Genomic DNA, 12,091 nt, shown 5'->3' on the forward strand with positions numbered 1-12,091 from the left:
CCTGCTTGAGTCCTTGTCCTGATGATTTCCTTTGATGATGGACTGTGATGTGAAACATAAGCTATTAACCCTTTTCTCCCCAGGTTGATTTGGTCATGAGTTTCATCATGGCATTAGAAACAAGCATATATACACAAAAGAGCACGTATGGTTGCTTTCTTGTCTGTAGCAGTGGGGAATTTCCCAAGTGTCTTGTCCATGAGAGGGCTACAGGGAACCCTGAGAGTACAGAGCTGAGTCCATGTCGAGCTTAAATTAGCATCTGTACCATTGCTATTTCTTTGTGCTGGGTGTCCCCTGGGATTCCCTGTTTCTCTGACCCTTCAATTTTGAATCGTTTTATCCCAGGAGAGAGGCAGATGTGTACTTTCGAGTGCCTGCATAAAAGCAATACTGTTTGTGTACTGTGTCAAATGAGAAATTAAAAATTCTGAAAAGGGTTAAATAAGTTCCCAGAGATGAAAAGGCTTTTGGAAATATTAGAACTCCAGTGCAGCAGTTTGTTTTATAAAACTCTCTTCACTGCCTTTTCTGCTTGATTTACTGAAACATGCTCTTCCTGGGCGACATATATCCATCATGCCATGCCAGTTTCTTCCTCAATGTTGTTTCTAAGTAACCTCTAGTATTAAACCTATGTCCTCCTTAGAATCCCATCAGGAAAGTAAGACATTTCAGTTCTGTGGTGTCGAGTGTTCACGTGTACTACCTGAGAAATCTATTCTACTTACTTTTTATGTTTTGAGTTTGAGTCATTAGTAACACACAAACTCTCAGACTGGAATCTATGTAATTTGGGTATTCTAACGTTTTCTTCATCTGACATGTTTTTCTCTTCTAAGTTTTGCTGATAATCTTACTGTCCCCACATATTTTAATAATAAGCAGCATCACACTTGAATCTTGAGATCCTGATCTTGAGATCCTGACCAAGAAGACACTGTCTGGTGTTGACAGTCCTTTGCTTCAGCCATGAAACCTGCATCAGGTTCGAAATCATTTCAGTATTAAGGCTGAAGGAGGCTGATGAAATGGGGGTGTTTAGGGCATTAGCAATAATGACAAATATGAGGTATCACAAGGGTATAACATAATATGAGTCACTTATTAACATACTAAAATCCTATTTATCCAAATTTTGGTATTTGTGCATTATAAAATACCTTGAATTAATATTAAATTGGTTTCACTTATAAATTTTAAGGATTTACTTTTCTTAAATATTTATTTATTGGGCAAATTCTGTATGAATAACTTTGTAGTGTCACTTTTGGCAAAATATCAAACTTGAATGGGTATGCTGTGAATCCCATAGGAGCTTGTGAAATCAACTATTAAAGCCATTTGATGCTGCGTAGTCCCTTCTGTGTTAGCATCATTTGTTAACATAGTAATCAAAGAGAGAAAGCAGGAATGATATAATACAAATTGCCCTCTTTCAAAAATTAATGATAAGATGAAATTAACATCACGCTAATGAAGCTTGTAGAGGAACGATTCAAAGCCTTAGCTTTGATGTACCAGAAAGCAAGTCTAATAAACAAATAAACAAATGAAATGAAAGTATACAATGCAATCTACAAAACATACAAGCTATCTGAATGCCTGTGTGATGTCACACAGCAATGGAAGGTTAGGGAGGCACTGGGTCTTGACTATTGAATTGACCAACTAAAATGTGACCAGCACCTTTAAGGTAGTTTGTGCTCTGTTTACAAAAAGAACAGCATATAACTTGGAGCAAAACTCACTGCTCCAGCAGAGCTGAAAATGATGTATCCTTTCAATGCCTTGATAGATATATTGTACATTTTGATGGATATATAGGCATATGTTATTTTTATGATTTTAAGAGTTTTCTTCTTTATGCATGAAAAATGTCATGGTAAAATGCTAATGGTGTATTGGGACATACAATTTGGACTGGTTTTATCGATGAAAGTTCATTAAGGGGCCAGCAGATGGCTCAGTGGGTTGAAGAGCCTGCCCTTACCAGGCCCACTGTCATACCCATCGAAACTTCCCATGACTGATTATTAATGTATGCAGGTGTGGAGTTGTAAACTGTCTTGCCGCCGACAGAGCACCCACGTAAGGTTCTGGAGGGTAGTTTCTTTCTGATAGCTCCTGATTCCTTTCTATCCTCAGCACTCTGAGACACACTTGATGCAGGGCAGTACTCCTAAGTCTATGACTGTTTAGCAAAGGCTACCTGTGATCTGGTTGAAATGCAGATTCTGCCTCTACACATTTTCAGGGAAGTATATTTCTATTGTTACAACAGTTTCTCCATCTTCCCTGAACCACTTTTTGTATAGCTAAGATTTAGATCAGCATTCAAATAACAGGACATCTGCTACCCTATTTTTATAAATGAAGTATTGCTGGAACACAACTATGTCCAGGGGCACATAGTTTGTTTGTAGCCCCTTTCTTTCTACAAATGTACAAGTTGTAAGAATGACTATGAGTCACAAATTTTAAAATATCTGTTATCTGACCCTTTAGGGAAACATTAACAAATAATTTAACATAATACTAAGTTATTTAGTTTCCTCCTGGTCTGTCTGTATTGCAACTCTTTGATATTTTCAATGGCTGTAGTTTATGTTAAGCCACATTCTTAGCAATGAGACTCAGGGAAAAAGTAACCCAATTGTTTACTTGCTATTAACAATGATTTATCATTATAATTGAATTCAACTTTAGGCAGTAGGCACTGCCTATTCAAAATAGTAAATAAATTTTCTTGAGAAAATTTAAAGAGAATTGTCTAGAAGGAATGATATGAATTGGAAACGCAAAGACTGTAATAGCTAGTATTTTATTTTGTATTGGGCAATTTATTTACTTTTTAAATGTTATCCCTTTTCCCAGTTGGTTTCCCCTCCGGAAACTCCTATCCCATCCTCCCTCCCCATGCTTCTATGAGGGTGCCCTCCCACCCACCTACCCACTCCCGCCTCCCTGCTCTGGCATAATGCTATACTGGTGCGTTGAGCCTTCACAAGACCAAAGGCCTCTCCTCCCATTGATGACAAACAAGGCCATCCTTTATTACATAGGTAGCTGGAGTCATGGGTCCCTCTATGTGTATTCTTTGTTTGGTGGCTTAGTACCTGGGTGCTCTGGTGGAAGGAGGTCTGATTGGTTGATATTGTTCTTTCTATGGGATTTCAAATCCCTTCAGTTCCTTCAGTCCTTTCTCTAACTCCTCCACTGGGGTCTCCAGGCTCAGTGCAATGGTTGGCTATGAGCATCCACCTCTGTATTTGTCAGGCTATATCAGCAAGCTCAGGAAACAGCTATATCTGGCTCCTGTCAGCAAGCACTTCTTGGCATCCACAATAGTGTCTGGGTTTAGTGTCTGTATATGGGTTGTATCCCAAGGTGGGGCAGTCGCTGGATGGCCTTTCCTTCGGTCTCTGCTCCCCACTTTATCTCTGTATTTCCTTTAGACAGGAGCAATTTTTAACTGGGTTAAAAACTTGGAGGTGATGGAGTAGGTCCATCTCCCCGTGGGGGCCTTGCCTAACCTCTGGATATGGTCTCTACAGGTTTTCCCTCCCCTTTGTTGGGCATTTTAGCTAATGTCATCCATGTTGGGTCAAGGGAGCCTCTTGTTTTCCTGGCATTTGAGACTTGCTGGTGGCTATTCCCAGTTCCCCATCTCCCATTGCTACATAAGTCTGTTCAAATTCCTGACCCTATGTATACCATCCTGTCTCCTCCCATACTTGATCCTGTCTCCCTTTTATCTCCCTCCCCATCCTCTCTTCCTCCCAAGTCCCTCCCACCCTCTACCTCCTGTGAGTACTTTGTCCCCCCTCTTCTAAGAAGGACTGAAGCATCCACACTTTGGTCTTCTTCTTGAGCTTCATATGGTCTGTGAATTGTAGCTTGAGTATTCTGAGCCTTTAGGCTAATATCCACTTATCAGTGAGTGCATACCATGTGTGTTCTTCTGTGATTGGGTTACCTCACTCAGGATATTTTCTAGTTCTATCAATTTGCCTGCAAATTTCATGAAGTTATGGTTTTTAATAGCTGAGTAGCACTCTATTGTATAAATGTAACACATTTCTGGATCCCTTCCTCTATTGAAGGACATCAGGGTTCTTGCCAGCTTCTGGCTATTATAAATAAGGCTGTTATGAACATAGTGGAGCATGTGTCCTTGTTACATGTTGGAATATCCTTTGGGTGTATGTCCAGGAGGAGTATAGCTGAGTCCTCAGGAAGTACTATGTCCAATTATCTGAGGAACTGCCAGAGTGATTTCCAGAGTGGTTGTACCAGCTTGTAATCCCACCAACAATGGAGGAGTGTTTCTTTTTCTCCACATCCTTGCTAGCATTTGCTGTCACCTGAGTTTTTTATCTTAACCATTCTGACTGGTGTGAGGTGGAATTTCAGGGTTGTTTTGATTTGCATTTCCCTGATGACTAAGGCTCTTCAATATGTTTTTAGGTGCTTTGTGACCATTCAATAATCCTCAGTTGAGAATTTTCTGTTTAGCTCTGTACCCTGTTTTTTTTTAAATAGGGTTATTTGATTCTCTGAAGTCTAACTTCTTGAGTTCTTTATATCTATTGGGTGTTAGTTCTCTTTTGGATATAAGATTGGTAAAGATGTTTTTGCAATCTGTTGGTTGCCCTTTTACATTACCTCTCTACTGATAAAACACATCTTTCAGGGAAAACAATGGAATAATTACTCCTTATTTTCAAAGAGTCCAATATTTCAAATTCTCAATTAAATTTGGAAACACAATCGGAAAATTCACGACATCGTGATTACTAATAGGAATCAAAACTTGAGCTGTTATCTAATCAGGCTATTTTGAACAGGGAATTTTAACAATGAAAGACCTTTTTATTATATGGGTATTATTGATATAATTGAACAGCATTGCCCTGTGGCTATTATTTTTTTTCCCCCACGTAATAGACATTTTGGAACTTGGACCTTTGGTCGTAATTATACAGACATTTTGCAGCACGTGTAGCTGTCATTTATTCTAAGGATCATAGCAAATTTCAAGTATCCATTTGCTTGTCTCCCAGAAATATGCTGTGTGGGTAGATGAAAAGAAAGTGCTAAAGTGCTCCTGATCAACTCTAAGAGCACAGGAATTGGCCCTTTCCACATTGAAAACTTCCTTCTAGTATTTCATTCATTTATACATTATCTAAATGTCTACTGTGAATCAGCTCTTCCAGAAACTAAGAATGTATCAGTGACTACAGGAGTCTTAACATGTTCTAGCAAATCTCTATGCATGGTAGATGAAAACACATAAAATGAATATACTAGGCAAACTATATGGTATATTTATAGAGTGATACATACCTTATAAATACCAACTGAAGAAAAGTATGAGGGATTTTAGAATGCTGAGTCAGTTTAGAAGTTGCGTGATAAAGTTTTATCATGTTTACTTCTCATGTTTACTTGAATGAAATCTTGTATGTATATCTTGCCCTAGTCACGTTACCTATACGATTCTTTAGAATATTAAGGTGAACTAACAATTGTTTTAAGTTTTACAATGGAAAGAACAGAAGTTTATGTAATCTTAAACTACACAACGAGATCTGATCTTATTAAAAGACAAAAAAAATTCAGATCTGATGATAGGATTATAATTGTAGCTTTTCTCATTCTGGAGTCTATCATCATAAGGAAGCCTAAGCTGCAGTAATAAAATTGTGCTCCAAGTTGAAATTAAAAAGGGTTGGCCACTTGGAAAATAGTCTAAACTAACATCTAATTGAACTGGGGAAAGTCGAATTGCATAACACTGTAATTACTGATAACACAAGCCACAGAGGATGGACAGCAAGGGTTAGAGAGAACTGCCCCAAGGCAAGTAAGAATTGAATAAGAGATTAACTCATTGACTTCATACAATAGGGGTCAACATTATGCTTAAATTGAAGCAGGAAGATAGTTTTTCTCTAAGCCACATAAAACTCCTCATCAATGATCCATCTAGGAAGTGGATTTGGCTGTGGGATGGCAAAGAGTAATGCAGAGCAGGCCTAGAACTATGTAGATGACTTTGACAATCCACAAACTATCAAACTGATGGAATAGAACAAAGACAAATGATTGGAAAACAGAAATCTGTCCAACCGGATAAAATGTCCTTAGCCTTTCCTCAGAGCGGGTGTTCGTAAATATTAAAAAAACTCACCGGATGCCCTATCACAAATGACAAGAGTTTGAAGAAAATGAGGATTAAGACGGGGCACTGTCATCGTTAAAGGTGACAGAGTCACAGAAGAATACAGAAGGAATGGTTTTCTTGGTGAAGACTTTTCTAAGCTTCATTCGAACTCCTCATGGCATCTGTTTGCTATTTGTAATTTTCCTGGAAATGCTGTATTCCCCAGGCTTCAACTTGATCATACTAAGGTAAGACATCTGCCTTTGGATAATTTCAGTGACATTTCTGTTTTACATCTTTTAATTATGTGGCTTAGTTACTTTTATTAGATAGCAAATTGTGATAGACAAAACTTGTTTTCTAGGCACTGGAATTGTATGCAGCTCAGTGGTAAAACACTTACCTTGTAAACACAAAGTCCTGTATATGATCTCTATCACCTCAGAAAACTCACTTTTCTTTCCAGTCCCAAAATATAATTGCTAAAGTTCTCATGCTTCTAAGTAGTAGTTCAGAGTAAAAGCGGAACTATATGAAAGGCATTCTGAAAGCTCAGGGTAATGTTCAAAGCAAATTATTATCTCAGTATATCACTACACATAACAAATTAAATGTGAACAAATAATGCAGTCCAATAGAAAATCAACTTAAATGATCTTCACTTTCATATTGAATAACAATCAAAATTTTATACATTATCATTTTAAAATAAGAAAGGCTTCTCTACTTTTAATACCTTATTATTTAATGCTGTGTATAAAATTTTGTTGGTCTTACAGATATTTTCAGAGTTTAAACTTTCTTTTCTTAACAGTGATTACTCAAAATGCAGAAATATTCCATGTAGCGATGAACTCATATTCTAATCTGAGTGATTTATCTATAGTTTCAGGCTTGAGGATTATTTGGGATTTGAAAAAACAGAACTATGAGACAATGTTAAAATAAAGAGCAAAGTTTTAAGGAGCTCCTCTGTTGGGGAAAGCTTAAGGGAAAGTAAGAAATATGTTGGCATGGTGCTTTGAGAGTTTATAAATGTGAAATGGTACTATTAGCTTGCATTGTCTTCTGGACCATATACAAAAACTGGCCTCGCCTTGTCTCAATGGCAGAAGTTATTTCAGCAAGGTTGGAGGGTAACTGCTGTGGAGTTGCTCCTAGCAATTTAATTTTTCCCAAAAGAATTTTTGGTCATTTCTATAACAAGGTGGGATACCACTGTCTAAATTTTGCAAAGAAAAAAAATTCCATCTGGAATGCAGGCTAACACACTATAAAATGACCTCATTGCATTAAAAACCAGATATATTAAAGTTTAAGAATGGTAGTGATATATTGGTACTGGTACATTCAGATCAAAACTTAAGGATTCATTGTATACACTGGCTCCCAGTAGTCACTAAGTACCTACTTTCGACAACTAAATTATTGTCCCTGAGGTTTAGTATACAAAAGAAAAGGGTTTCCTAGAAGCAATTTTTGCTGTCCCCCCAGTCTCTCCTGGACTATGAACAGATGTTTGAGAGTTTTGTCTTTCCGTTCGTCTACTTTAATGCCATTCTGGGCGTATTGCAAAGTTTGCCAGTTGGGTTGTTAAAGTCTCCCTCATTTAAAACTTCAAGCTGCTGTTTGTATTCGAAACTTACATATTTTCAGTCCCTTTCTGTTCACATACTAGTTGGGGGTTCTTGAGTCTGTTGAATGAACAGAGCCTTGATATGTCCCGAGAGAATACTCTTTAACTATGCTTGCCTTCTTGTGTGAGAATATGGGCTCTACCACATGTCTTCTGAACAATTTAGGACTCATCTGCTAACTCTGAGTCACTACACTGTCTTATGTCCTGTTATGTAGAGGGTGGACTGGGGGGGGCACATTAATCTACTTAGAAGACACTTCTGCAAACTTTCCTATATTCTCTATGATACAGGCATATTTATTTTACCTCCACTAACAAAGAGCAATGCGAACACTTCAGGGATATTGGGTTACCATGGCTGTTGCATCGCGATGTTTCAACAAGTCTGCCATTTTGATCGTAGCACGCCATCGCCTGGTAACGGTATCCTTGTCCACATTCCTTGTTGTCGCCTTGTACCTTCACTCCCAACAACACCTCAGCCTTCCCTTCCGGCAAAATGCAGTCTGACCAGTTCCCCACTGGCTGTGCATTGTATTTGTCACAAGGACAATACTGGGTCTCGATCAGAGGGTACAGATGGGAGTTTTTACATTTTTCTTTCTTTTTACTTTTTCCTGTGGGAGAGAATTATGTTGGAAAATACGTTATTAATTTCTAGCATCCTTAGATTTTTCCCATTCATATAGTCCCTTTCTTTGCTTTTGATTTTATTCAGTAGTCCTATAAATAAGTGATATCTTTTCATTTCTAAGTGCTTTCTAAATAAATTTTTTGCTGATATTCGGTGCTTTGTGCCTTGCACAGTGAAACTTTTCTTATTTTCTCATTTAAAAATAGTCAGCTTTGCATAAAGAATTGCAGTTGCTTTTGACACTCTGAAATGCTGAAATCCTCGTGATTGCCCTGACTCAGGAGTTCGTGGCAACTGCACTAACCTCTTGTTTTTAATATATGCAAAAATGTGAGATGCAGGGAGATACAAACTTCACTGGATTATATTCTGTACTGCTGACTGCAAAGAGCTGGCAGAGTTTCATGGGATTATAATTCAGAATTGGAGATTTAGGATTAATTTCTTGGCATGTTACTTTGAATCTTGCAAACTTTCTGAAGAGTAGTTATTTCAACAAACTTGATGACAAGTACGAACAAGAGAAGTAGAGTACAAAGAAGTAGTACTCAAAAGGAGATTTGGGTATCAGAATAAAACTTGTGAAATGTTTTGAATCAAAAGAAATTCTCTCTTAAAAGATCCTCATATATAAGTTACATATGTACTTTAAAATTATATATTTAATTATGCTAGTAATATCATATGAAATATTCATGATATATAATTGTAATTTTGTCATATATAATATCTTCCATTTATATATAAAATCATCAATATTTTGTTTCCTTCCCCTCACAATGTGTTCAATTGCATCCTGCTACAGTGTATTCTAAACCATTAAAGCAATTGTGACTTTGTGTTTGAATGCACGTTTCATATATATAATTAATGCTCCATTTCTCCATTTCTGTAGTAGATGAGCTATGAGCTAAGGTTGTTATCATAAGAACAGGCTGATTTGTTAAAGGGGTAGCCTCTACTCTTTGCTTTTGACAATACAAACTTCCTGGGCAAGGCCCAAATGGTGCATGCTTAAAGAGAACAACTAAAATCTTTTATTATTTGTTCCATTGGGAATAAGTTGCATTTTCTTTCTTCTGAAATAATATGCTTCTATCACTGTTACCTTGCACTAAAATACATACCTGAATCTACTGAAACATTCAGTGTAATTGTAGTAACAATAAGGACTTTCAAATATACTCACAGAATGCTCTCGATTTGAGTTTTATTGCATTTTTCTGTCATGATAAGAGTTACATTTAGCTTTCCAATTATTCTTACCAACAATAGCACGCTTTCTGGTCCTAACTGCACCGCAGTCTCCGTTGCATGAAGAAAACTTGGACCAGCTGGTAAATTGACAGTCATCTTGGCAGGGGATCTGGCAAGCCTGGGTCAGGGCTGGCACAGGGCCTGCATACTGGAGGCACTCCTGGATGCTAGCCTGCCCTCCATCTTGCTTTCGACAAGTAATGGCTAAAAGAAAAGCATGTGTCTAATTACCCCATAATTTAAAAATTAATAGCATTTTCACAGAGTGCGAAATTCTCTTCTAATTCCCAGTTTACTATAGAAATATGGTTAGAGTACTTCTAAGAATCACAGTAGACACAGGACTCTCTCTCTCTCTCTCTCTCTCTCTCTGTCTCTGTCTCTGTCTCTCTCTGTCTCTGTCTCTGTCTCTCTCTCTCTCTCTCGTGTGTGTGTGTGTGTGTGTGTGTGTGTGTGTGTGTGTGTGTGTGTGTACTGTGAGTGCACAATTGGAGGCCAAATTCTGACACTGAGTACTTTCTTCTATCTCCTTCTCCTTATTTTTGAGACAGGGTCTCTCACAGAGGCTAAGGCTTAACCATGGTCAAAATTGGCTAGCTTATAAGCCACTAGCATCCTCTGGCTTTTCCTGCCTAGTGCTGGGATTATAGTCACCTTCTGCTGCACCCTGCTTTTTATGTGGGTATTGGGAATGAAACTTAGATTTGCATGGTCGTGCAGCAAGTACTTTACTCTCTGAGCCATCTCCCAAACTTTATATTTTCTTTAAATAAGACATAGCCTTCACTAGCTGCTTTGACATAGGAAAATATGCTACCACACCCCCACACTGATAAATATACACAACAGACACACAGATACACATACACACACCACACCCACAGACAAAGACACACACACACATACAGATGTACATACTCACACCACACACCCACAGACACAGACACCCATACCTACATATACACACGGACACAACATACACACACACACACACACACATACACACAGCAGAACAGAAGCATATACATAGATACATATACTTAGTGACATTTCACTAGATTCTATGAATTATTTAATTTATTTCACATATGGGTTAGATTTAGAGATTAATCTTAGTAGAGGAGTTATTGTTTATGTTGAACATACAATATTTGCCACGATGCTTGAATTAAATAAGATGTCTCCAATGTTGTTTTAGGACATAAACCAATCTACATTTTTCTGTCCATGAAGTTCTCAGTGGATGCTCTTTGGGTAGTGAGTGGTGGTGGGAGAGTATGTTTATTCAACTTGTTGTACAGCCACAATGGCACAGACAGCACTATTTTCTTTCACACCGAGTGCACTGGTTTGTCTTTTGAGTGGCTGATAGGAGACAGTACCAAAGCAATCAATCACTTCTGACCTCAAGTTCTTCATATTGCAAAAATGTTGACTCTGGATTTAAAATTAAGATTGGAAAGTTTTAACAAGCTTTATTTAGCCCATCACTAATAGAATTCCCATGACTACATCTGGACTCTGTTGATGATCAAACAGCCTTGATTCACATAGTGATTCCTTCCAGTATTGTTCCAGCAGTTAATTTAAAACAAGAAAGAGTTTTTTCATATACAAAACACACATAGATAATGTCATCAGTTATGTAACAGATCTTAAAGATCACATGTTGCTTACAGTCTCCCTTCTCCCTCTACCATTTACTCCATAGGTTCTAAAAATAATTTGTTCATTTAACAAGGAAGCCAATGAAACATTTAACCTTTGGTTCTGAATTGAAATCTTCATTAAATTACCTTAAATAGCCCTGTTCAGACTGAGTTATATGTCCTTTTCAAGTTTATGATGGAGGCTGAAAGTGCTCCTGCTTACCAGCTTCCTCAGAATTCTGTCATAATGAAATTAAGGGAAGAGGCCGCCATGTTGACGTGAATTAGAGCTTGGATACAGGAGTCCCCAGATAAGGTTAGGCCATACTCCTCTGCACCTGTGAGCTGAAATCCAACTGAACAGTGCGGCTTGTGTAATGGGAATGTAACTGGAAGTAACTGACAGCTGGAGAAAGGGAAAATGTTTCCTATAAGGAAAGCACAATGTGGAACAAATCTATAGATGCTCATTTTCTGCTACAAGAACAGTTCTCAAGACTCCTATGCTTCCAATGGAGTCTCATTCATATGCTCTAGTTTGGTAGAGCTCAATTGTATAAAAGGAACAGAGGTTCTTAAGTTATAAAGCCATAACCATTGGAATGGGAGGGGGTTCAGAGGAGGGGAGGTGGTGCACTGTGAAAACCAAGTGACAATCAAAGGTCACTCTCAACATGTCTGGGGAGGCTGACATGGTCCTTGTTTATCACAGAAGTCTAAAGTAGTGATGTGTTGGGACG

General features: G+C 37.9%; 1 protein-coding gene across 1 annotated transcript in view; it reads right to left on the reverse strand.

Moving 5' to 3' along the window:
- Positions 1 to 12,091, reverse strand: part of Thsd7a (thrombospondin type 1 domain containing 7A) — a 438,249-nt gene that overhangs the window by 49,235 nt on the left and 376,923 nt on the right. The window contains exons 12-13 of the mRNA NM_001191970.2: positions 9,712 to 9,906; positions 8,165 to 8,428 (exon numbers count right to left, since the gene is read on the reverse strand). Coding sequence (NP_001178899.2) covers positions 8,165 to 8,428; positions 9,712 to 9,906 — 459 coding nt within the window. The remainder of the gene's footprint in view (positions 1 to 8,164; positions 8,429 to 9,711; positions 9,907 to 12,091) is intronic.

Source organism: Rattus norvegicus, chromosome 4 (assembly GCF_036323735.1).
Source record: "Rattus norvegicus strain BN/NHsdMcwi chromosome 4, GRCr8, whole genome shotgun sequence".
Classification (NCBI taxonomy): Eukaryota; Metazoa; Chordata; class Mammalia; order Rodentia; family Muridae; genus Rattus; species Rattus norvegicus.